Here is a 25,075-nt window from a genome sequence, read left to right as displayed (position 1 = left end):
TATAAGGCCAAACTTGCCTGTTATTTCAGGTATCTCTTGACTTCCTACTTTTGCATTCCAATCTCCTGTGATGAAAAGGACATCTTTTTTGTGTGTTAGTTCTAGAAGGTGTTGTAGGTCTTCAAAGAAATGATCAGTTTCCACATCAGTGGTTAGGACATACACTTGGATTATAGTGATGTTGAATGGGTTGCTTTGGAAACAAAGATCATGCTGTTGCTTTGAAGATTGCACCCAGGTACTGCATTTTGGACTGTTGTTGATTATGAGCACTACTTCATTTCTTCTAAGGAATTTTTTCCCACAATAGATAAAATGGTCATCTGAGTTAAATTCACCCATGACGGTCCGTTTTAATTCACTGATTTTGACTCCTAAGATGTACTTGTTCAGTCTCGCCATCTCCTCTTTTATTATGTCTAATTCACTTTGATTCATGAACCTAACATTCCAGATTCATATGCAGTGTTGTTCTTTACAGCATCAGACCTTACTTTCACCACGAGACACATCCACAGCTGTGTGCCATTTCCTGTATGGCCCAGCTACTTCATTCTTACTGGAGCTAATAGTAATTGCCCTCTACTCTTTCCAAGTAATATACTGGGCATCTCCTGACCTGGGTAGGGGTTGGCTCATATTCCGTTGGTATATGTTTTTGCTTTCTCATACTGTCCATGGGGCTTTCCAGGCAAGAATACTTGAGTAGGTTGCCATTACCTCTTCCAGTGGACCATGATTTGTCAGAACTCTCCACTCTGACCCCTCCTTCTCGGGTTGCCATGCATGCCATGGCTCACAGCTTCATTGAGTTATGCAAGTCCCCTCCCTGTGACAAGACTGTGATCCATGAAGGGAATGTTGATACTGAAAGAAGTGAAAGTGTTAGTCGTTCAGTCATGTCCAACTCTTTGCCCCCCATGGATTGTAGCCTGCCAGGCTCCTCTGTCCATGGGGTTCCCCAGGTAGGAATACTGGAGTGGGTTGCCATTTCCTTCTCCGGGGGATCTTTCCTGACCCAGGGATCAAACCCAGGTCTCCTGCATTGCAGTCACATTCTTTACCATCTGAGCCACCAGGGAAACCCCTATTAGTTATTCCCAAAAAGTGAAAAGGAGGAAATACTTCCCAACTCATTCCGTAAGTTCACCATTACCCTGATACCAAATCCAGGCAAAGAAGTCCAAAAAATAAGAAAGCCACAGACCAATGTCCTTTATAAACATACGTGTAAAAATCATCAAGAAAATACTAGCAAACCAAATCCACCTGTATATAAAAAGGATTAAATATTGACCAGGTAGAGATTATCCTAGGATATTCCTGTAACATCTCGAAATCAGTATAATGTACCATATTAGAATAAAGAGCCAAAGCATATGATCATCTTAATAAACATAGAAGAAAACTTTTGACAGAATCCAATATTCTATTTTAATCAAAATATTAAACACAACAGGAATGGACTGGAACTTCCTCAGTATGATAAAGGATCTGTGAAAAACTCCAGAGCTAAACTAATACTTGATAGTGAAAAGCTTAATGCTTTCTTCCGAAGATCAAAAACAAGACAAGAATATCTTCTCTCAGCACTTCTGTTGAACACTGTAGAATAGATTCTAGACAGGGAAATATGTCAAGGGAAAGAAATACAGGGCATCTATATTGGAAAAGAAGAGATAAAACTCTCTATTCCCAGATATTAGGATCTAGTATATGCGAAATCCCAAGAAATTAATCAACTATTAGAACTAATACATGAGCTCAGCCTAGTTGTAAGATAGAAATTCAAAGTGTTGTATTTCTGTATGCTAGGAATTAGAGAAGGCAATGGCAACCCACTCCAGTACTCTTGCCTGGAAAATCCCATGGACGGAGGAGCCTGGTAGGCTGCAGTCCATGGGGTCACTAAGAGTCGGGCACGACTGAGCATCTTCACTTTCACTTTCATGCATTGGAGAAGGAAATGGCAACCCACTCCAGTGTTCTTGCCTGGAGAATCCCAGGGACGGGGGATCCTGGTGGGCTGCCGTCTATGGGGTCGCACAGTGTCAGACACGACTGAAGCAACTTAGCAGCAGCATGCTAGGAATTATAGTACAAATGTGAAATTAATAAAATTCCATTTACAATAGCATAAAAGAATACTTTGATTTAAACCTAACAAAAGAATTGCAGAATTTGTATACTGAGAAATATAAAACATCATTGAAAGAAATTCGAGAAACACCTAAATAAATGGAAAACTGTCTCATGTTTGTGTATAGGAAGATTTCATATGGCAATATTCCCATCATTAAGCTTTATTTTCAGTGTGATCGCCACTGAAATTCTGTCTTTATTCTAGAAATTGACAGATAATCATAAATTTGTGAAAAATCAGAGTCTTGAGAAAGAGCAAAGTAGGAAGATTCACATTTCTTATTTCAAAACTTAGTCCACAATGATAGTTATTAAGACTGTGGTACTGACTTTAGGTTAGATATATACATTAATGGAATAAATTGAAAGTCCAAAAATAATCTCTCATATAGACTTTAGGCAATAGACTATAGACTTTAGACTATAGACTTTAGGCAAGGGTGCCGTGACAATTCATGGGGAAAGAATAGTCTTCAACAAATGATGCTTTGACAACTAAATATCCACATTTAGAGTAATAAACTTAGACCACCAACTCACACCATTGACCAAAAAGTAACTTAAAATGGATCACAGACCTTAATTTAGTGGCTAAAACTATAAAATCCTTAGGAGAAAACATAGGACTGTATCTTTGTGTACTTAAAGTAGGCAGTATTTCAATATGGCACCAAAAGCTTAAGTAACAACAACAACAACAAAATAGGTTAGTTGGGATTCATCAAAGTATGTTTGTTCATCAAAGGATACTGACAGGAATGTGAAAAGACAAGCCACAGAATGGAAGAAAATGTTTATAAATCATGTATCTGACAGATACCTTATATCTATAATATATAAAGAACTCTAACAGCTCAATATAGTGACAAATAACCCAGTTAAAATAAATGGGCAAAGTTTTGAATAGCCTTTTCTCCAAAGAAAACATTCAAAGGATCAATAAGCATGTGAAAAGATACTCAGCATCATTATTCATTAGAGAAATGTAAATCAGAACCACAATGGGAAATCATTTACCCACTAGAATGGCAAGCATTAAAAAGATGGACAATTAAAAGATTATCAATTTTTCAAATTAACTCTTATTAAGTGGGACACAGGGTACCAGATGATGAGCCACATTTCAACAATAAACTGCAAAAGGAACTGAAGCAGAAAAGTTTATTCCTCACTGGTCCTTGAGGACATACCAGCATGCCTTAAGGTGTCACATGGAAAAGTTAAGGCACACTGCAGATAGAGTCAGCCCTGGAGTACATGCCTTTATTAGGGTTTGTGGGTGAGTGCTTTGGGGTTCCTGGACTAAGGCTAGATTCATTTCAAAAGAGCTGGATTTTGGTAAGCCATATGGGCATCCACTGAAGGGGCGCATAGGGATGGGCATGGAGAGGCAGGGATGACTGTGGATCACAAAGGCTGTTGGGGAAGTCGTATCAGGAACTTGTAATTGCTTGTGACTCTGCAGATTTCTGTCTGGAGCATGCATTTGTGTGGGGATTAATGTCAGTTTAAGGTCCGTATGGGATCTCTTGAGCAAACAAAATGAATGCTGAGTCGGCAGTACCATAGAAAAATTCAGCTTAAATTCTTCCACCCAAGTGTTGGCAAAGATGTGACCTATTGGGGCACTCATACATTTTTGTTAGAAGTATAAAATAATCCAAATGCTTTGAAAGAGAGTTTGGCTCCTCCTTAAAAAGATAAACATAAAATTTCATATGATTCAGCAGTGCTACCCAGGTATATATGCAAGAGAAATGAAAATATACATCCTCAGGAAAAAAAAAAAAACTTGTATATGATTATTAATAGCAACATTATTCACAACAGCAAAAAGGTGGAAACAAACCAAATGTCCTTAAAGTGATGAATGGTTAATCGAAATGTGATACATCCATACAATGAAAATCTAACTGGGCAATAAAAAGAAATGAAGTACTGACATATGCTATAAATATGGGTGATCCTTGAAAACATTATGCTAAGTGAGAGAAGGTAGAAAAATCCACATTATATGATTCCATTTATATGAAATGTCTGGAATAGATAAATTTATAGAGACAGAGTAATAGTAACTTAGGGGAGTAGATATGGGTGGCTTGGGTGTGACTGCCAGTGAGAATGGAATTTCTTTTATGGAAGATAAATATGTTCTAAAGTTAGGTTTTAGTGATGTTTGTACAATGCTTTGAATATACTAAAAACATTTAACTTTTAATGAAGTATGTCTCAATAGAGCTGTGAAAGCAGTATAGAAGTTTTTTTGTTTCTTTGAAGGACAAGTTTGTCACATCCATTTTTTAAAAAAATTGAAGTGTAGTTGATTTACAATGTTGTGCTAGTTTTGGTGTTCAGCAAAGTGATTCAAGTTATACATATTTATGTATATTGTTTTTCATATTCTTTTCCATTATGGCTTATAACAGGATATTGAATATCCCTGTGCTATACAGTAGGACCTTGTTTATCCATTCTATATGTAATAGTTTGTACCTGCTAACTGCAAACTCTCGAGCCAACCTTCCCCCACTCCCTACCCCTTTGGCAACCACAAGTCTGTTATCTATGTCTGTGAGTCTGTTTCTATTTCATAGATAAGTTCATTTGTGTCATATTTTAGAGTCCACATATAAGTGACATCATATGGTATTTGTCTTTCTCTTTCTTTATGACTTTGCTTAATAAGATAATCTCTGGGTACATCCATGTAGCTGCCAGTGGTATTATTTCATTCTTTTTAATGTAATTGCCATTTCTTAAAAGAAGAAGCAATTGTTTCCAGTGTTATTATTTCATTCTTTTTAATGTAATCTCCATTTTTAAAAAGAAGACACAATTGTTTTCACACCAAATTTAACATTTTCACGTTCTTCCATTGATATTGCTAGAATTACATTAAAATTTTTTTGTTAATGTTTTATTTCTACATTTCTCTATTTTCTGTTATTGCTTCTATGTTCTGTGCATTGAAGAAGGCAGATTATGAATTTTAAACTTATGTTTCTTATATTTTCTGCCTATATTATTACTGTGGTTTTATCCGTATTTTCTTTTATCCTCATTTTTATATTTAACACTCTTAGTTGTGTTTTCTGATTATGGGATAATACCTTTTGGTAGACTGGAACTGGTTATATATACACAGTATATCTGTTTTAGAACTGTTTGGAGGCTGACTGAGTATTTTAACTGTCTCGTAGATTTTACTTTCCTTACTGGTATTGTAATGGCAGCAACAGAACCTATCGACATGGAATAGCTCGAGGTGCTGAAGCTCCTCTTCTTGATGACTTTGTCATGTCTTACCTTTTTGCTCAGGTATGATTATATTATCTTCATTGTACATGTGTTAAATTATAAATATCTTGCTGTATAGTATATTTCTTAATCTGGAAATTATTTGCATATGGGAAAATTGATGCTTTGTATGCATAGCAGGTGCAGAGAGGTAACAGAATTGAGTCTTTTATCACTAATGTTTAATCCCTTAGCTTTCGGATGTACGTGCATGTGTGCCAAGTCGTATCCGACTCTTTGCTGTGACTCAGTGGACTGTAGCCTGCCAGGCTCCTCTGTCAATGGGGTTTTCTAGGCAAGAATACTGGAGGGGGCTGCCATTTCCTACTCCAGGGGATCTTCCTGACCCAGGGATCAAACTGGCGTCTCTTGTGTCTCCTGCATTGGCAAGCAGATTCTTTACCACTGATGCCACCTGGGAAGCCCATGGCTTATGGATAATAGACGCTAATTTATAAAGATTCCTAGAATTGGCCCTTTGAATTTTCTTTTTTATTTTAGTGCTTTAAATGATTTTAAGAATTCACAAAGTTTAGACTGAGTTTTACAGCAAGATTCATGTAGACCTAAGTGGCCGTAATATAGGACAGTGAAATTTCTCTAGGGGGATTTTAAAGAAATTCCTAAACAGTTTCAGACTTTTATTAGTGGGTAGCGAAATGTGAAGAAAGTCAGTAACTGCATAAAAAGTGAATTATCAATATACAGTAGTATGTGTAGCCCCTCACAGGAGGGGAGCTAGTTGTTGATACTTAGCCTAAAAACTGTATTCCAGTTACTTGTTTATTAATACTGTATGATTTTTGTGGTATTTTGGAACATTTTAAAATGCTTTCTTATTTATAACCTTGATTTAAACAGTAATTGAAATGTTTTGTCATTAAATTACTTTTGAGTCTATGTGCTGCAAGAATGAGGAGTAGTTAGTAAAGAAAGAAATTAGTGCTTTTATGTAAAGATATGCTCTTGATATTCCCAAGGTATCCAGTCAAGTTCTAAATCAGATTTGCTAATATCATGGGAAGTAATCTCACAGATCCTCATAGCTCACATTTCTAAGATGTGTAGTAGATATAGTTGTTTATGAGCAACAGATTAAAGAATATTTCTTTTTTGCTATATAGAGCAACTGACATTTTTTTGTGTGAAGGGATATAATATACTTAATAAAGTTTATTGTTTTAGCCATTTTTTAGTGATCAAAGCAGTGCTTTAATTCAGGGAATTCATATTGTGCAGCCTTTGCCTCCATCCATCTCCAGAACATTTTTCATCTTCCCAAATGGAAACTTTTTACCCATTAAAAAGTACCTCTTTGTTTCCTTCTCCTGACCTCTGGCAGCCACCTTTCTACTCTGTCTTTATTCATTTGTTTATTCCACGTGAGCTCAGTTAAGTGGAACTATACAGCATTTGCTTTTTTGTGACAGGCTCATTTCTCTTATCATAATGTCTTCAAGACTCATCTGTGTTTGGAATGTGTCAGGCTTTCCTTCCTTTTGAGGCTGAGTAATATTCTGTTGTATATACCACGTTTTGTTTGCTCATGTCTCTGCTTGGAGAGTTGCTTTGCTTCTACTTTTTGGTACTTATGAGCAATACTGTAATGAACATGAATGTACAGATATCTCTGAGACCTTACTTTTAATTCTTTTGGATATATATCCAGAAGTGAGACTACTAGATCATATGGTAATTCTATTTTTAATGTTTTTAGGAACTACTATACTGTTTTCCATAGCGGCTGCACCATTTTTACCTTACTGCCAGTGGCACACAAGTGTTCCTCACCAACACTTTTTGATAATGGCCATTCTGATAGGTGAAAAGTGATATCATGTTGTGATTTTGATTTGCATTTCTTTAATGATTAATTATGTAGAGCGTTTTTGTAAGCTTATTGGCCTCTTGTATATTTTCTTTGGGGGAATTTCTGTTCAAGTCCTTTGCCCATTTCTTTAATCAGGTTATTTAGGGTTTTTTGTTGTTGTTGTTGTCTGGTTCTGGCTACTAACCCCTTATTAGATATATGATTTGCAGTGATTTTCTCCCATTCTGTGAAGTGCCTTTTCACTATTGACTATGTCCTGTGATGCACGAACATTTTAAATTTTGATGTAGTGCAATTTATCTATTTTTTCCTTCTGTTATCTATACTTTTAGTGTCAAATGCAAGAAATCATTGCCAAATCTATCATTATGAAGCTTTCCCTCTTTATTTTTTATAAATATTTTATGGTTTTAGCTCTTATATTTAAATCTTTGATCTATTTTCAGGTTTTTTTTTTTTTTTTAATTGTAGTTAATTTACAGTGTGCTAATTTCTGCTGTACAGCAAAGTGATTCATATATCCATATATACACTCTTTCATAGCTCCCCAGATGGTACTAGTGGTAAAGAACCCACCTGCTTTACCATGTAGGAGACACAAGAGATGCAGGTTTAACTCCTGGGTTGCGAAGATCCCCTGGAGAAGGGCACAGCAACCCACTCCAGTATTCTTGCCTGGAGAATCCCATGGATGGGGGAACCTGGTGAGCTACTCCATAGGGTCATAAAGCGTCAGACACAACTGAAAAGACCTAGCATGCACACATGCACACTTTTCATATTCTTTTCAATTATAGATTATCATAGGATATTGAATATAGTTCCCTGTGCTATACAGTAGAACCTTGTTATTTATCCATTCTCTAGTTTACATCTGCTAACCTGAAATTCCCAGTCCGTTCCCCCACCCCGTGGCAATCACATGTCTGTTCTACATGCCCAAGTCTGTTTCTGTTCCATAGATAAGTTCATATTTTAGATTCCACTTATAAGGGATATCACATGGTATTTGTCTTTCTCTTTCTGACTTACTTCACTTCTGTGATAATCTCTAGATCTATCCATGTTGCTGCAAATGGCGTTGTTTCATTCCTTTTTATGGCTGAGTAGTATTCCATTGTATATACGTACCATACCTTCTTTATCCATTCATCTGTCAGGGGAGATTTAGGTTGTCTCTTGTAAATAGGTTGCTGTGAACATTGGGGTACCTTTATCTTTCTGAATTACAGTTTTTTTCAGATATATGCCCAGGGGTGAGATTGCTGAATCATATAGTAACTCTGTTTTTAGTTTCTTTTTGAGGAACCTCCATACTGTTTTCCATAGTAGCAGTACCAACTTACATTCCCTTCAACAGTGTAGGAGGGTCCCCTTTTCTCCATACTCTCTAGCATTTGTTATTTGTTATTACGTTTTAATGATAGCCATTCTCACCAATGTGAAGTGAGATCTCAGTGTATTTTTGTTTTGCATTGTTCCTTTGTCCATGGAGTTTTCCAGGCGAGAATACTGGAGTGGGTAGCCATTCCCTTCTCCAGGAAGTCTTCCCGACCAAGGGATCAAACCTGAGTCTCCTGCATTGCAGGTGGATTCTTTAGCATCTGAGCCACTAGGGAAGCCCAACAATGAGTGATGTGGAGTGTCTGTTCGTGTGCCTGTTGCCCATCTGTATGTCTTCTTTGGGAAATGTTTAGCTCTTCTGCTCATTTTTCAATTGGTTTATTTGTTGTTTTGTTATTGAATTGTACGAGCTATGTGTATATTTTGGAAATTAAGCCTGTTAGTTACATCATTTGCAGGTATTTTCTCCCATTATATAGGTTGTCTTTTTGTTTTGTTTACATTTTGCTTTACTATGTAAAAGCTTGTAAGTTTGATTAGGTCCCATTTATTTATTTTTACTTTTTTACTTCTATTGCCTTGACAGACTGACCATAGGTAGGATTTATGTCAGAATGTTTTGCTTATGTTTTCTTCTGGGAGTTTTATGGTGTCATGTCTTACATTGAAGTTTTTAAACCATTTTGAGTTTATATTTGTGTATGGTATGAGCATGTGTTCTAATATTGATTTATATGTGGCTGTTAACTCTCCCAATACTACTTGGCTGAGGAGACTTTTTCCCAATTATTCTTGTCTCCTTTGTTGAAGATCAGTTGCCCATAGGTGTGTAGGCTTATTTTTGGGCTCTCCATTCTGTTCTGTTGATTCGTATGTCTGTTTTTGCACCAGTCCCATGCCATTTTTATTAGTGTAGCTTTGTAGTAATGTCTGAAGTCTGGGAAGGCTTGACTCTTGCTTTGTTCTTTTTCCTTAGGATCACTTGCTTTGTTATTTTTCCTTAGGATTATTTTGGTAATTCTGGGTCTTTTATGGTTTCATATAAATTTGAATATTATCTGGGAATTCCTTGGCAGTCCAGTGGTTAGAACTTGGTGCTTTCACTGCCAGGTCCTGGGATTAATCCCCAATTGGGAAACTAAGATCCTGAAAGTTGCATGGCATGGCCAGAAGAATTAGGATGATTCCTTTTAGTTTGTGAAAAATGTCATGGGTAATTTGAAGGGATTGTGCTAAATAAATCTGTAGATTTCTTTGGGTAGTATGACCATTTTAACAACATTTATTCTTCCATTCTAAGTACATAGGATATCTTTCTGTGTCTTTGAATAATCTTTAATTTTCTTTATTAACGTTTTATAGTTTTCAGCATATAATGCTTTTACCTCCTTGATCAGATTTATTCCTAAGTATTTTATTTTTTTGAATAAAATAAAATTTTGTTTAAAAGCATGTTTGTTTTAACATGCTCTTTGATATATCACTGTTAGTGTAAAAATGCAACCAAATTCTGTATGTTAATCTTATATCCTACTACCTTGCTGAATTCTTTTATCAGTTCTAGTAGTTTTTGTATGGAGTCTTCAGAGTTTTCTATATGTAGTGTCATGTCACCTGCATGTAAGGACAGTCTTATATTTTGAGGTAATTATTATATGCTGTAATGTAAGGGTCCATCTTTATTGTTTTGCATGTGGATATCCAGTTTTTTCAGCACTAATTGTTAAAAAGACTATTCTTTTTCTGTTGAATGGTCTTGGCACTCTTGTCAAAACCATTTGACTGGTAACCAACTTTTACATAGCTCCCTTTGTTTCAGTAGTCATTAAAGAAAGAGAAACAAGCTTCTGAGAATAGGGTACTATGAAATTATGACTTTCTGCTGCTTTTATGATTGTATTATTTCATCTGTTATGCATATATGGTTTATTTGGTGGCATGCTAGTTAAGTCCCATTGATAGGCCAGGTTTTCCTAAACTATTCATTGAGCTACATTACCGTAATATTAGTATTATGACATCTCATACTTTTGATCTAGAAAAAGGATAGGTGATTTCCAATTTTATCTTTCTAGAAGGGATTTTTCTTATCTAGGATGGCAAAATAATTTCATAATAGAGTCCTATTTTGTCTGGACACTACCACATGCAATTTTCTGTTACTTGGTATCTCTACTTCTCTAAATCCATGCCCAGAAAATAAATAAGGTAATAGTTACTTATTCTTGGACTGTATTGATATCAGATTAGACTTTATGCATGTTTTAGACTAAATATAGCTAATTTTTTTACTATAACTGTTTTCTTTCTTTCTTTTTTCCTGGCTGAATGTAGATAAAATTTCTTGGTTCAAATGTCAGCTGCCTACATGAGAAACTACTTTTCTACAGTTTTAATTAAATGAGTCAATTAAGTGAATCAGTTTTATTGATGGTTAAGAAGGCTAGTTTAAAATTTTGGCATTATATGCTTTGGCATTTGGGACTCTTTCATTTGTACTTTTTTCTAATGGTTATTTGGCTGATTCTGTTGTTAGCACTGTTGTTAGCACTGCACTAATTTTTTCATATGTTTATTGCCTTTTGGGCATGAGTTCCACAGGATAATCTCATAAACAGAATTTATTACACTCTGGTCCCATATAATATATGAAACGGAAGCAAACTATTAAAAATAATCTACCTAGCCTTTGGTTATCTGTGGCTTTTTAAAATCAAGAATGATTTACTTGCCTATTTGCAGAAGTGGGACGAAATTAGTATTTGAAATTGAGCAAAAAGAAATATCCTTCTGTGAGTCCGTTTTGCCTTATCAATATTGAGGCCTTTGTTTTGGGTGGGTGTGTGTATGTGTGTACTTACCGGTTATTTCATGGTTTGTGCCTTTTAGGTAGTATATTTCTTTTCTTATACAAAAATATTTTCTAATTTGAAAGTTAGCTACCAGATGTACTTTTCAGTTCAGGTCAGTCGCTCACTCGTGTCCGACTCTTTATGGTCCCATGATTGCAGCACGCCAGGCCTCCCTGTCCATAACCAACTCCCGGAGTTCACTCAAACTCACGTCCATAGAGTCGGTGGTGCCATCCAGCCATCTCATCCTCTGTTATCCCCTTTTCCTCCTGCCACCAATCCCTCCCAGCATCAGAGTCTTTTCTAATGAGTCAACTTTTCGCATGAGGTGGCCAAAGTACTAGAGTTTCAGCTTTGGCATCACTCCTTCCAAAGAACACCCAGGACTGATCTCCTTTAGGGTGGACTGGTTGGATGTCCTTGCAGTCCAAGGGACTCTCAAGAGTCTTCTCCAACACCGCAGTTCAAAAGCATCAATTCTTCGGCGCTCAGCTTGCTTTACAGTCCAACTCTTGCATCCATACATGACCACTGGAAAAACCATAGCCTTGACTAGACGGACCTTTGTTGGCAAAGTAATGTCTCTGCTTTTCAATATGCTATCTAGGTTGATCATAACTTTCCTTCCAAGGAGTAAGTGTCTTTAATTTCATGGCTGCAGTCACCATCTGCAGTGATTTTGGAGCCCCCCAAAATAAAGTCTGACACTGTTTCCACTGTTTCCCCATCTATTTCCCATTAAGTGATGGGACCAGATGCCATGATCTTCATTTTCTGAATGTTGAGCTTTAAACCAACTTTTTCACTCTCCTCTTTCACTTTCATCAAGAGGCTTTTTAGTTCCTCTTCACTTTCTGCCATAAGGGTGGTGTCATCTGCATTATCTGAAGTTATTGATATTTCTCCTGGAAATCTTGATTCCAGCTTGTGCTTCTTCCAGCCCAGAGTTTCTCATGATGTACTCTGCATATAAGTTAAATAAGGTGACAATATACAGCCTTGACGTACTGCTTTTCCTATTTGGAACTAGTCTGTTGTTCCATGTCCAGTTCTAACTGTTGCTTCCTGACCTGCAGACAGATTTCTCAAGAGGCAGGTCAGGTGGTCTGGTATTCCCATCTCTTTTAGAATTTTCCACAGTTTATTGTGATCCACACAGTCAAAGGCTTTGGCATAGTCAATAAAGTAGAAATAGATGTTTTTCTGGAACTCTCTTGCTTTTTCCATGATCCAGCAGATGTTGGCAATTTGATCTCTAGTTCCTCTGACTTTTCTAAATCCAGCTTGGACATCAGGAAGTTCACAGTTCATGTATTGCTGAAGGCTGGCTTGGAGAATTTTGAGCATTACTTTACTAGCATGTGAGATGAGTGCAACTGTGTCGTAGTTTGAGCATTCTTTGGCATTGCCTTTCTTTGGGATTGGAATGAAAATGGACTTTCCAGTCCTGTGGCCACCACTGAGTTTTCCAAATTTGCTGGCATATTGAGTGCAGCACTTTCACAGCATCATCTTCCAGGATTTGAAGCAGCTCAACTGGAATTCCATCACCTCCACTAGCTTTGTTTGTAGTGATGCTTTCTAAGGCCCACTTGACTTCATATTCCAGGATGTCTGGCTCTAGGTGAGTGATCACACCATCGTGGTTATCCGGGTCATGAAGATCTTTTTTGTACAGTTCTTCTGTGTATTCCTGCCACCTCTTCTTAATATCTTCTGCTTCTGTTAGGTCCATACCATTTCTCTCCTTTATCGAGCCTATCTTTGCATGAAATGTTCCCTTGGTATCTCTAATTTCCTTGAAGAGCTCTCTAGTCTTTCCCATTCTGTTGTTTTCCTCTATTTCTTTGCATTCATCACTGAGGAAGGCTTTCTTATCTCTCCTTGCTGTTCTTTGGAACTCTGCATTCAGATGCCTATATCTTTCCTTTTCTCCTTTGCTCTTCGCTTCTCTTCTTTTCACAGCTATCTGTAAGGCCTCCTCAGACAGCCATTTTGCTTTTTTGCATTTCTTTCCATGGGCATGGTCTTGATCCCTGTCTCCTGTACAGTGGGACGAATCTCCGTCCATAGTTCATCAGGCACTCTCTATCAGATCTAGGCCCTTAAATCTATTTCTCACTTCCACTGCATAATCATAAGGGATTTGATTTAGGTCATACCTGAATGGTCTAGCGGTTTTCCCTACTTTCTCCTACTTTTAAGTGCATATTAATTTTTAAAAATAAAATTATTTTTTAAATTCACGTAAAACTTAATTTCATGAGACGTTATCATATGGAAGAAGGGAGATATGTGTATAAAATACGGATGATCTTTTCTCTTAGTTTAAGCCTTGGTTGGTATTTCAGCCATTATTATGGCTTTTACCTCTCTTATAAAGAAAATTGTTATTTTTAGAATACTGGCACTTTTAACCTTGCTCCCATTGCATATTTAGTCTAATTTTATCTGTGTCCCTAAATTGTCTAGATCAAAATCTTAGAATTTCTGTTTTTCCATTTTCTTAATTCTTTTACATATAATTATAAAGTTAATGGGTTTTTCAGACTCTTTTAGTGTTTTTCTTCTATACAGCAAAGCCTTACTCTCATATTTGAACCATTACTGCAGCCTCTTCAAGAGTCTCCTTGAATACACTATTTTCTTAAAGTCCTTGTATTATTGCTGCTTCTACCAGTGAAACAGGAATGATGCTTTAAGAAAAGATACTTTATGAAATGGATACATTTAAGAAAATGGTTCTCTATTGCTTCTGGAATCCAGTTGTTGAAGAGTACCTGTAGTTTGACCCCAACTTGCTTTTCCAAGCCTAATTCACTCGTTCACTTTACATGAATTATCTGCTCCAACCAAACTACTTTGCATCTCTGAACATGCCTTGTGCTTGCTTTTTGTGTCATTTCTTTTATTTCTGCATCCTGTTTTGTGTTAATCGAAAATTTCTTCCGGGACTTCTCTAGTGATCCAGTGGTTAAGAGTCCACCTTGTGTGGTGCAGGAGTCATGGGTTCAGTCCCTGGTCAGGAAACTAAGATCCCTCATGCCCTTCAGCAGCTGAGCCGCAGATCCTGTGTGACACAACAGAGACCCAGTGCAGCCAAATAAATAAATGAATAATTATATTTTACAAATTTCTTCATATTCAAAGAATACATTAAATTTTCATGTTTTTTGCGAAACTTTTCCTAGTTACTGCTGCTAGATATAATCTCAACTTCTTTTAAGTTCCTAAATCATCTGTTGTGTGGTACTCACTCTACAGTGTCTGGCATTGTAATTTTTTTTTTTTTCCACTTGTTTCACTTCCTGGCTACATTTTAGTCTCCTTGGAGGCTGTGGCTACATCTTATATTTCTTTGTAGCCAAAACAGTCCTTAGTACAATACTTTGAGAAAATTTGGAACTCAGTGCATATTTAATTGATTAATACCTATTCTAATTTAGGTAATTTTGATGTTGAAGATACAATTTGAAGGTAGAATCAGTGAAATAGGCTGATAATTGGGAACCTAATTTAAATCTTTGCAAAAGAACTTAGACTAAAACTTTATGGCAGTGTTTCAAAATCAAGGGAGGAGTTGACCTTGTTAAATGTATATGTTCTAAAAGTTATGCTATAGATTAAAATACAATAATAGATTAAAATGTGATAGTGAAACTTAAGAAGTATTTTCTTCTATATTTTGTTTTTACTTTAGTGGCGGCATGATTTTTTACATGGATGGATAAAAGTGCCCGTGACTCATGAAACACAGGAAGAATGTCTTGGGATGGCAGTGTTAGATATGATGAGAATAGCCAAAGAAAAGAATCAAACGCCACTGGACATCTATAGCTCTATCAGGTAATTTTCTTATGCAAATCCATATGGGTATGACTAGTTATAGTTTTTGTATAACTTACTTGCTTTTTTCCAGTTTGCCTGTATTTATTTTTTGGTGTTTTTTAAAAATTAAATGAAAAAAAATTTCAATTCCATAGGTGCTTTAGGATTTCAGAAGTTTCAAACAAATGATTTTGTATGTTATCATAACAATCCTTTTTCCCTTCTACCTCTATAGAATTCCTCCTCCTTTCCCTCACCCCACCAGAAACCACTAGTTCATTTTCTATATTTGTGAGTCTACTTTTTTGTTATGTTTACTAGTTTGTTGTATTTTTTAGATTCTATGTATAAGTGATACTGTACACTATTTGTCTTTCTCTGTCTGGCATACTTCATTTAACATAATTCACTGCCAGTCCATCCATTTTGCTGCAAATGCAAATTTTCCTTCTTTTTTATGGCTGAGTTGTATTCCATTGTGTGTGTATGTGTGTATATACCACATCTTGTTAATCCATTCATTTGTTAATGGACACAGGGTTGCTTCTATACCTTGGCAATTGTAAACACTGCTGCTTGAACATTGGGTGCAAGTATCTTTTCAAATTAGTATTTTTGTTTCTTTTGCATTTATACCCAAGAGTAGAATTGCTGTGTCATATATTAATTTTAATTTTGATTTTTTGAGAAGCCTCCATACTATTTTTCACGATGTTGTACCAGTCTACATTCCTCTCTCACAAACATTTGATATTTATATGATTTTTTTTTTACTAATAGCCATTCTGGTGGGTGCAAAGTGACATGTCTTTGTAGTTTTAATTTGCATTTCCCTGATGATTAGCAATATTGAGCATCTTTTCATGTGCCTGATGGCCATCTGCATTTTTTCTCTGGGAAAATGTCTATTCAGTTCTTATGCCCATTTCTTAATTGGGTTGTTAGGTTTTCTGATGTTGAGTATATATGAGTTGAGAACTGACTCATTGGAAAAGACCATGATGCTGGGAAAGATTGAAGGCAAGAGGAGAATGGGACAACAGAGGATGAAATGGTTGGATGGCATCACCAACTCGATGGACGTGAGTTTGAGCAAGCTCCAAGAGTTGGTGATGGACAGGGAAGCTTTGCGCGCTGCAGTCCATGGGGTTGCAAAGAGTCGGACATGACTGAGTGAACTGAACTGAATCCTTTATCATTCATTTCATTTGCAAATATTTTATCCCATTCAGTAGGTTGTCTTTTCATCTTGTTGATGGTTTCCTTTGCTATGCAAAAACTTTTAAGTTTAATTAGGTCCCATTTATTTATTTTTTCTTTTGTTTTCTTTGCTTTAAGAGATGAATACCAAAAAATATATACTGTTATGGTTTATGTCAGGGTATTTTTTGCCTGTGTTTTCCTTGAGGAATTTTATAGTATGCAGTCTTACATTTAGACTTTTAATTCATTTAGACTTTTAATTCAAAATCCATTTTGAGTTTATTTTTCTACGCTTGACATATAACATTATAAGGTATTTAAAGTGTATATCTACCTATATATTGTAAAACTGTTCCCTCTTTATTAATGTATCTATCACCTCACATAAATATTTCTTTATTCATTTATTGTGAGAACTTACATTCTACTCCTTTAGCAAGTTTCTGTTATATAATACAGTGTTATCAGTTATTGTCAGGTTTTACATTAGCTCCTTAGGCCTTATTCATGTTATAACACATCCAGCAGATTCTTAGACATGTGATCCACAGACTCAGAATTATTCTTCCTCATCTTGAATTCTGACAGTCATGTCTAATATGATTTTTTGAAATGCTACTCCTATTGCCCAGCTTTAATGGCTATAAGACTTCTACTCCTTTTGAAGCTATATATGACTACTGTAAGGATGCTTTAATTTTTTTTTTTGAAGTTTGAAGACTAAACATTTGTTTTACATATTATATATACCTACCTGATTATAAGTTTGAATATGTCATGAATCTGGTTAAAATTCTCTTTATTCCTAGAAATCCTTCTCTCAGTAACTGGCTTTTGTCCCTCTTTTTATGACTGCCCTCCTGTTAAATACCCAGTTTGCAGGTTATCAGTTTCTATGGTTCCCTCTTTGATTTTAGGTATTCTTGTTTTGTTTTCAAATGTCTATTAGTCCTTAGTCCTATTAGTCCTTAATGTCTACTACATCTAAGGGTATAGGCCGGCCATAGGGAATGATTTCAGGAACTCACTGAAGTTGTCTTAAAGATTCCAACATCTATAAAGAAAAAACAAAAATGTTTCTGTTTTCCAGTAAGGCCTTGATCTTTATTAAAATCCAGACAAACACCTCTTAGGATAATAACTTACTCATTCCTTTGTTCATTCATTTATTCATTTAACAACTATTTGTTGAATATCTGGTGTAGCAAGACCATAGTAGAACACAGTGAGTGTCTTAGATGTTGTCAGTAGAAACTGAAGGAATTGAAAGGGACATAGTTGAAGAACAGAGAAGCTTTGAGCCATTGAAAATGAATTTTTAAATATGAAGCCAACTCTAGACTTAAGCTATGGTGGAACATTATGGAGACATGATATTGTAAAAGTCTTGGCACATTATAGATTATGGTTTCTTTGAGGTCAGGAATTGCATCATCTATTTATTCTTTTTCCTGCCTATTTAATCTAGTGTCCTAAAACCAGTGAATGTGTAGTAATTGTATTTCTTTGATTATCTTTACCAGAATATAAATGCATCTGCAAAATTCTGCTTCATTTTTCATTTACTTTTAAAACTGTATAGATACTAAACACTCATTATAAGATTCCATGCTATTTTAAAACAGCTTTATTGAGATATAATTCATATAACATAAAGTTTACTTGTTTTAATTGTATAATTCAGTATTAATTATTGAGTTATAAATATATTTGAGTTCTTTATATATTATGAATACAAGTCTCCTGATGTAGGTTCTCATATATATGATTTGCAAATATTTTTCCTATTCTGTGGATTTTTTTTCACTTTCTTGAAAGTATTATTTGCAGCACAAGAATTTAAATTTTGAAGTAACCTAATTTATCTATTTTTTTGTTTGTCTTTGGTACTATGACCTTTTAATATTAGATAAATAATTTATCACTGTACTGAAGCAAATCATGCCTGATTAGCTTGCCTTCTTAATGTAATTTAATTCCCTGATGTTTTCCAAATTTTCTCTCATTGCTTATTTCTGAAAAATAATCAAGCAACTCTACTTTTTGTTAAAGTTTTCAGGATTGATGGAAGAACCGGTGAATAATTTGTTCTTTCCCGAATGAAATAAGCTGCTTTGTTCCTAGAAATATCCAGTAGAGTATGCTTCTCTGACTAGTATAATACATAAAATAATACCTGTGCTATCTTTCCCAGACTTAAAAAAATACCTGTACGGTACGTCTCTGTGTGTCTGTGCCTGTGTATCAGATGCATCTGTGTCTGTGAGAACGAGCCTTCATGTCCACGTGTGTGCCTGTGTCTGTGTGCTCGTGCACCTCCTTGTGCGTGTGTGTGTGTTAGACACTTAGCCTTCGCTGTGCCAGATCCTGATTGCGCATTGTGGTTTTGGTGTTGGAATACAGAAAGTAAAGGAAATGGAGAGATTTTTCTGTTTCATTCTTCATCTGCTCCTTGAAATCCTAGGTCTGCAAAAGGAAGAGAGTAGAGAATGAAAAGTGTGTAAAGGAGACCCTGTTGAATTTGCAAACACTAGACCAGGGCCAAGGCCACTTAACATAGCAATGGAGATATATACCTCATATCACTAGACTCCTGCACAGCTAAGCAGATACTAGAGTTCACAGTGGTCTATTCCAATTGTAATAATAAGATGCAGATTTCATGTTATGGTACAAAAATGGTATGTAAGATAAGACTTAACTTCAGAAGCTTTTAGAGCCTGAATTTTAGGCTACCTTAAAGGTTCAGGGCTACTCTGGTGACTCAGATGGCAAAGAATATGCCTGCAATGCAGGAGACCTGGGTTCAATCCAGATCATGAGAAAGATCCCCTGGAGAAGGGAATGGCTTCCCACTCCAATATTCTTGCCTGGAGAATTCCATGAACAGAGGAGCCTGGTGGGCTACAGTCCATGGGGTCGCAAAGAGCTGGACGTGACTGAGTGACTAACACTTAAAGTTTCAGTATAACAAAAGCATCAAGAATAATGTTTCCATGCTTCAGGAATTAATAACTTTGTGACTTTTGAAAAATTTTTAGTGTTTCTAACAAAATCTAGCTAGTTCCCATCACAGATGATACCAAAGCAGATTCATCATATTCAAGAAACTATACATTCTTATAGTATAGCAAAGGATGTATGTCTGTCCTTTATTCTAGGAATCAAAGTGGAAAAACTTTGTATTTTGTTATCTTAAACTCCTCTTTTGGTTTCCAGACAAGCTTTCAAAGCCTTGTCAAATCAAGTAGCACTGGTGTTTATATAAATTGTAATCCAGATTGGGTAGGGCTCTTGGTTTAGCTAAAGTTGTTGACAGAAGAAGGTAAAGTAGGAAGTATTTGTATTCTGATTGTATTTTTAAACCTTTCAGTTTTTTTCTAAACTTACTGAGGCTCTCCTATATTCTATCCAGACTTTTGTTAAATTTTATATATTTTGTTCAGTTGCTCAGTCGTGTCCAGCTCTTTGCAACTCCATGGACTGTAACACGCCAGGCTTCCCTGTCCTTCACCATCTCCTAGAGCTTGCTCAAATTCATGTTCACTGAATCTGTGATTCCATCCAACCATCTCATCCTCTGTTGTCCCCTTCTCCTCCTGCCTTCAATCTTTCCTAGCATCAGGGTCTTTTCCAGTGAGTCGGCTCTTCACATCAGGTGGTCAAAGTATTAGAGCTTCAGCCTCAGCGTCAGTCCCTCCAATGAATATTCAGGATTGATTTCCTTTAAGATTGATTGGTTTGATCTCCTTGCAGTCCAGGGGACTCTCAAGAGTCCTTTCCAACACCATAATTCAAAAGCACCAGTTCTTCAGCATTCAACCTTGTTTATGGTCCAGCTCTCAATCCATACTTGACTACTAGAAAAACTATAGCTTTGACTGTATGGATCTTTGTCAGTAAAATAATGTCTCTTCTTTTTAACACACTGTGTAGGTTTGTCGTAGGTTGTTTTTCAAGGAGTAAACATCTTTTAATTTCATGGCTGCAGTCACCATCTGCAGTGATTTTGGAGCCCCAGAAAATAAAGTCTATCAGTGTTTTCCATTGTTTCCACATCTGTCTGCCATGAAGTGATGGGACTGGATGCCATGATCTTAGTTTTTTGAATGTTGAGTTTTAAGCCAGCTTTTTTACTCTCCTCTTTCACCTTCATCAAGAGTCTTTTACAAATATATAATTGCCCTTAAAAGGAAAGGAATGTGACTTTTGAGATCTGAAAAATGAGTGAATTTATTGGGTGAAGAGAGGTAACTGATGGAGAGTAGAGGCTCATGGAAGAGGCTTTGCAGCAGAAAGAAATATGGGGAGGATAAAGAGAGTCAGTATGGTTCGAGCTCGAAGAGTTAGTAGGTGATGAGGCAAGGGCTGGACCATAGAGAACCTAGAGGCATGTTGATAAGGTTAAGAGCACTAGGAAACTATGTGAGAGTATTGCCTGTGTGCTCAGTTGCTCAGTTGTGTCCAGCTCTTTGCAGCTTTGTGGATTGCAGCCCGCCAGGCTCCTCTGTCCATGGGATTTCCCAGGCAAGAGTATTGGAGTGGGTTGCCCTTTCCTTTTCCAGGTTATCTTGCCAACCCAGGGATCAAACCTGTGTCTCCTACATTGGCAGCTGGATTCTTTACCACTGAGCCACCAGTGAAGCCCTATGTAAGAGTATTAAAGCAAGGGTTTAATACATAGAAGATTCCTATGACAACAGAGTAGAAAACTAATTTGAGGGCTGAAAGAGAAAATGGAAATGTGGGTCGCCTAGAGAGTAAGATCACTGCAGTAGTTCCTCTAGGAATTGCAGTTGAATGGGTTAATAATAAGAAAAATGGACAAATTAGAGAAATATTTAGAAGGGAAAATCAAGGGAAGATGGTGACAGATTGAATAATGGGGTTGGTGGGGAGGTTATGTAAAGAATGATTCATGAGTTTCTGGGGCTTGTGGGAATAGGGGATCTTTAGTGCAGTGTACTCAGATAGGAGAATCTTTTAGGGGAGGACGTTATGGGGACTCATGAATTTGGTTTGCTACGTTGTTTGAGGCGCTTTTGAGACATCCACATTATATGGGTAAATTGACTTGACTATGGAGGATAATGTCTGAAGCTTAGAAGTCTGGGCTAGAGCTAGAGATATCAGAGTCGTTTGTATCTAGACTGAAAGAAAGTATAGGTAAGAAAAGAAGAGGGCCCATAGTTAAGTCTTGAAGAATTCTAACAATTATCACCAGCTAAAGGGGATTGAACCTGTAAAGAAGACTGGCAAAGTAGCCAAAGAAATGGGATGAAAATCAGGAAAACTAAGGGAAGAAAGTGTCAAGGAGAGAGTGATTAACACTGTTGGATGCTTCTGAAAAATGGCAAGTAAAATGAACAAGGAATTTGGTTTTAGCAACATTCCTTGATCTTAGCAAGAGTGGTTTCTAGAGAATGATGGAACAGAAGCCAGATTGGAGTGAGTTAAGGAGTAAATGGAAGGTGAGGAAATGAAATTGGCTATATGAACTCTTAAAAAGAAGCCAGATAGGCTGTGGCTGGAGAGAGAAGAGGGATAAGGAGATTTTTATATTTAAGATGGGAAGAACTTTAAAACTTGTGGTTAGAAGATAAGTAATAAATAGGGTAAAATTCCCCAGAGGGTAGAGGTAAGTACATATCAAAGAAATAACTTCAATAGATTTATACCTTATTCATTGTAATAGGTGGGAAGGAAGAAAGAATGAATGCGCATGTATAAGGTTTACTAGCATGATACTGGGGGAGTTCTGCTTAGAGAAGCTTTTTTTTTTCCCCGAAGAAAAACATGAAGTCGTTTTTGATAATAGAGAGAAGTGTAGCTGAGGTGAAAGACAGAAGAGGAGAAGGAACTTTAAAAATATCGGAGATTTGACATAGTTGTGGGACTTGGGAAAATTAGGTGAACAGAGAAATGTCATAAAAGTGATAGTAGTGACAAAAGCCTGTTTGAAATTTGTGATTATGAATTTATAATGCAAGCCATCTACCTTGTCAAAGGACTTTTCCCAGCAGCTTTGGCTACTTGAACACAAGACTGATAGCTCTGTAAGGGGATTAGGGTAGAGCAGGGAAGGAAAGAAAGCAGTGGTGTGCTGGTAAATGTTTAACAACAGTTCTTAGAGAAAAAAATATCTGATTTGTTTGTAACTTTTGCTGATATGCATGGTTTAAATACCATGTATCTGTGGCCAATTTCAAAGTAGCAATCTGAGATCACCCAATGCAGAGTTGAAGAGAGATGAGTAGCAAACCCTTTCCATCACTCACATATAACCTCAAAAGCACATATAGTAGTAAAAATGTATAAATAAATAAATAATGTAAAATAATTAGGAAGTGATGCCTTTTGAGTATTTATTGTCTATATTTAAATATAATTTATTTGCAATTTTATTTAATTAAAATTTTAATGATGGCTCTATAACAGTACAAAATAATCATTAAAATATAATAATCTGTCAGCATTAGGCAGTTCCAGCACTCAGGTACATGTAGGACAATGTGATAAGTGATTAATTATGGAGCGTTGCACAGAATGCTGTCAGACAAAGGGAATAGCATCTAACATGGTTATAGAGATCCAGTTGTACCTTCAGAAATAAAATAGTCTTCCTTTTTTAGACACTTGAGCAGAAGGGAAATAAATTATCTTCCTTCCTTAGGATATTTTACATAGAGATGGAAGTACAAAAGATTCAGAACATTTCCAAATAGAACTGTTTTTATTTCAAAGGGATTAATAGGAGTTATTGAAGCTGACCTGAGAGAATAATGAACACAAAAGAAGTGTGTTTGCTTAGTGAATATCAGTAATATCTAACAAAATATAACAATTTCCAGAATTCAGATAAATTTTAGAGTGTAGTATTATAGGAAAGATATGCCAAAATGACGTATATAAGATAGCAGAGAAATTTTTAGAGATTCCAATATTAACTAGACTCTGTCTTCATTTCTTTAGGGGAAAAAAATTAACTTCGCCTTCTCTAAAATTTTATGACAACTCAGAATTTGTAAAGGCATTCACATCATCAAATAAAACGTTAAGGTTTTATACTATATGGATGGTGACTTTGTTACCTTTTTCACTTGACTGTTGTGCTATTTACTTATTATGGAGAAGAGTGGTTATCTTCTAATTTTATTTTGTTCCAACTTGTTTTGCTCTTGTGTGTACTCTTTATTATCTCTAGCTACAAGACATTTTTGCCAAAATGTGTTCGAGCAAAGATCCAAGAGTATCATATTTTGACAAGGAAGAGAATAAGGTACAGATTTCGCAGATTTATTGAGCAATTCAGCCATTGCAAAGCCACTGCCAGAAACTTGAAACTTAAGTATCTTATAAATCTGGAAACTCTTCAGTCTGCCTTCTACACAGAGCAATTTGAAGTAAAAGAACCTGGAAGAGGTCCTTCAGGTGAGGAGATTTTTGCAACCATTATAATAACTGGAAACGGTGGAATTCAGTGGTCAAGAGGGAAACATAAAGAAAGTGAGACACTGACAGAACAGGTAATCCTCAATGATATGTTCTTGTTCTTTGTTAATTTAAGTAGAATGGCAATAGAAGCAAAGTACTTTTAGTCATTTGGAACATGGTCTTGCACTACTCTCCTTCCATTGATATAAGTGGAAGTTTTTAATAATGTGACACCAGCAAGATCATAGCTATGGTTCTTTTCTCGTTGTTCTTAAATGGCATTTTGTTTGTTTTCTATGACAAAATAATTAGTAATGGTGTTCTTTTTTAATTTTTGTTTTTTAAAATTCTGAAAGTATGATAACACATTTACAGGAGACTTGGAAAATACAGATGGTGTTCTTATAGGTTCAAAAAGGCTTAAATTCTAAAAGTGATTTTTAAAGTTGTTTTGCTTCTTTTTTTTCTTTTACTGTTACTGATAACTGGAAGGACAATTATGAAATTCAGTTAGAAAAAGATTAGTTTTTATTGATTTTATGATGTTGCATACTTGTTAAATACTTTAAGTTTACAAGTTTTAAGTTTGTTCATGTCTATATTGTTCTTAGGATGTTATCAGATTTTATTTTATTTTAATTATTTGGTAAACTGAATTTTCTGGTAATGGTTTCTATTAATGTTGATTGGATTGAAGGGTACTATAGCACACTTTAGATTCCTGGCACCCTTTAATCCTCTCATTTTTAAATGGAAACCAAGATACAGGGTTACATTATTGGGAGAGAGAATCTCATTTAATGCTTATCTATTGCTGTCAATACTTTTAAAAAGAATTTGGAATGAAATCTCTCTCCTTTATAAGTCTTATTTTAAAATAGCTCCCTAAATTCAACCTATTTTTAATATCAACTGCTCTTAATTACAGGATTTACAGTTGTATTGTGATTTTCCTGATATTATTGATATCAGTATTAAACAAGCAAATCAAGAAGGCGCAAATGAAAGCAGAATTGTAACTATTCATAAGCAAGATGGTAAAAGTCTAGTAAGTTTGCTTTATCATTATATAATGGTTATGCTTTATGGTTGTCAGAAATAAGTATTTCAGAATCTTAATACCTAAGATGTTCTCTTGTAGGGA

General features: G+C 35.8%; 1 protein-coding gene across 1 annotated transcript in view; it reads left to right on the top strand.

The window, feature by feature from the left end:
• The window catches only part of JAK2 (Janus kinase 2), a 115,225-nt gene that overhangs the window by 53,709 nt on the left and 36,441 nt on the right, over window positions 1-25,075 (top strand). The window contains exons 5-8 of the mRNA XM_018052022.1: window positions 5,343-5,460; window positions 15,167-15,312; window positions 23,702-24,023; window positions 24,860-24,979. Of these exons, the coding sequence (XP_017907511.1) occupies window positions 5,343-5,460; window positions 15,167-15,312; window positions 23,702-24,023; window positions 24,860-24,979 (706 nt within the window). The remainder of the gene's footprint in view (window positions 1-5,342; window positions 5,461-15,166; window positions 15,313-23,701; window positions 24,024-24,859; window positions 24,980-25,075) is intronic.

This window comes from Capra hircus, chromosome 8 (assembly GCF_001704415.2).
Source record: "Capra hircus breed San Clemente chromosome 8, ASM170441v1, whole genome shotgun sequence".
NCBI lineage: Eukaryota > Metazoa > Chordata > Mammalia > Artiodactyla > Bovidae > Capra > Capra hircus.
Note: the sequence above shows the minus strand (reverse complement) of the source record. Positions and strands in the feature narration are given on the sequence as shown.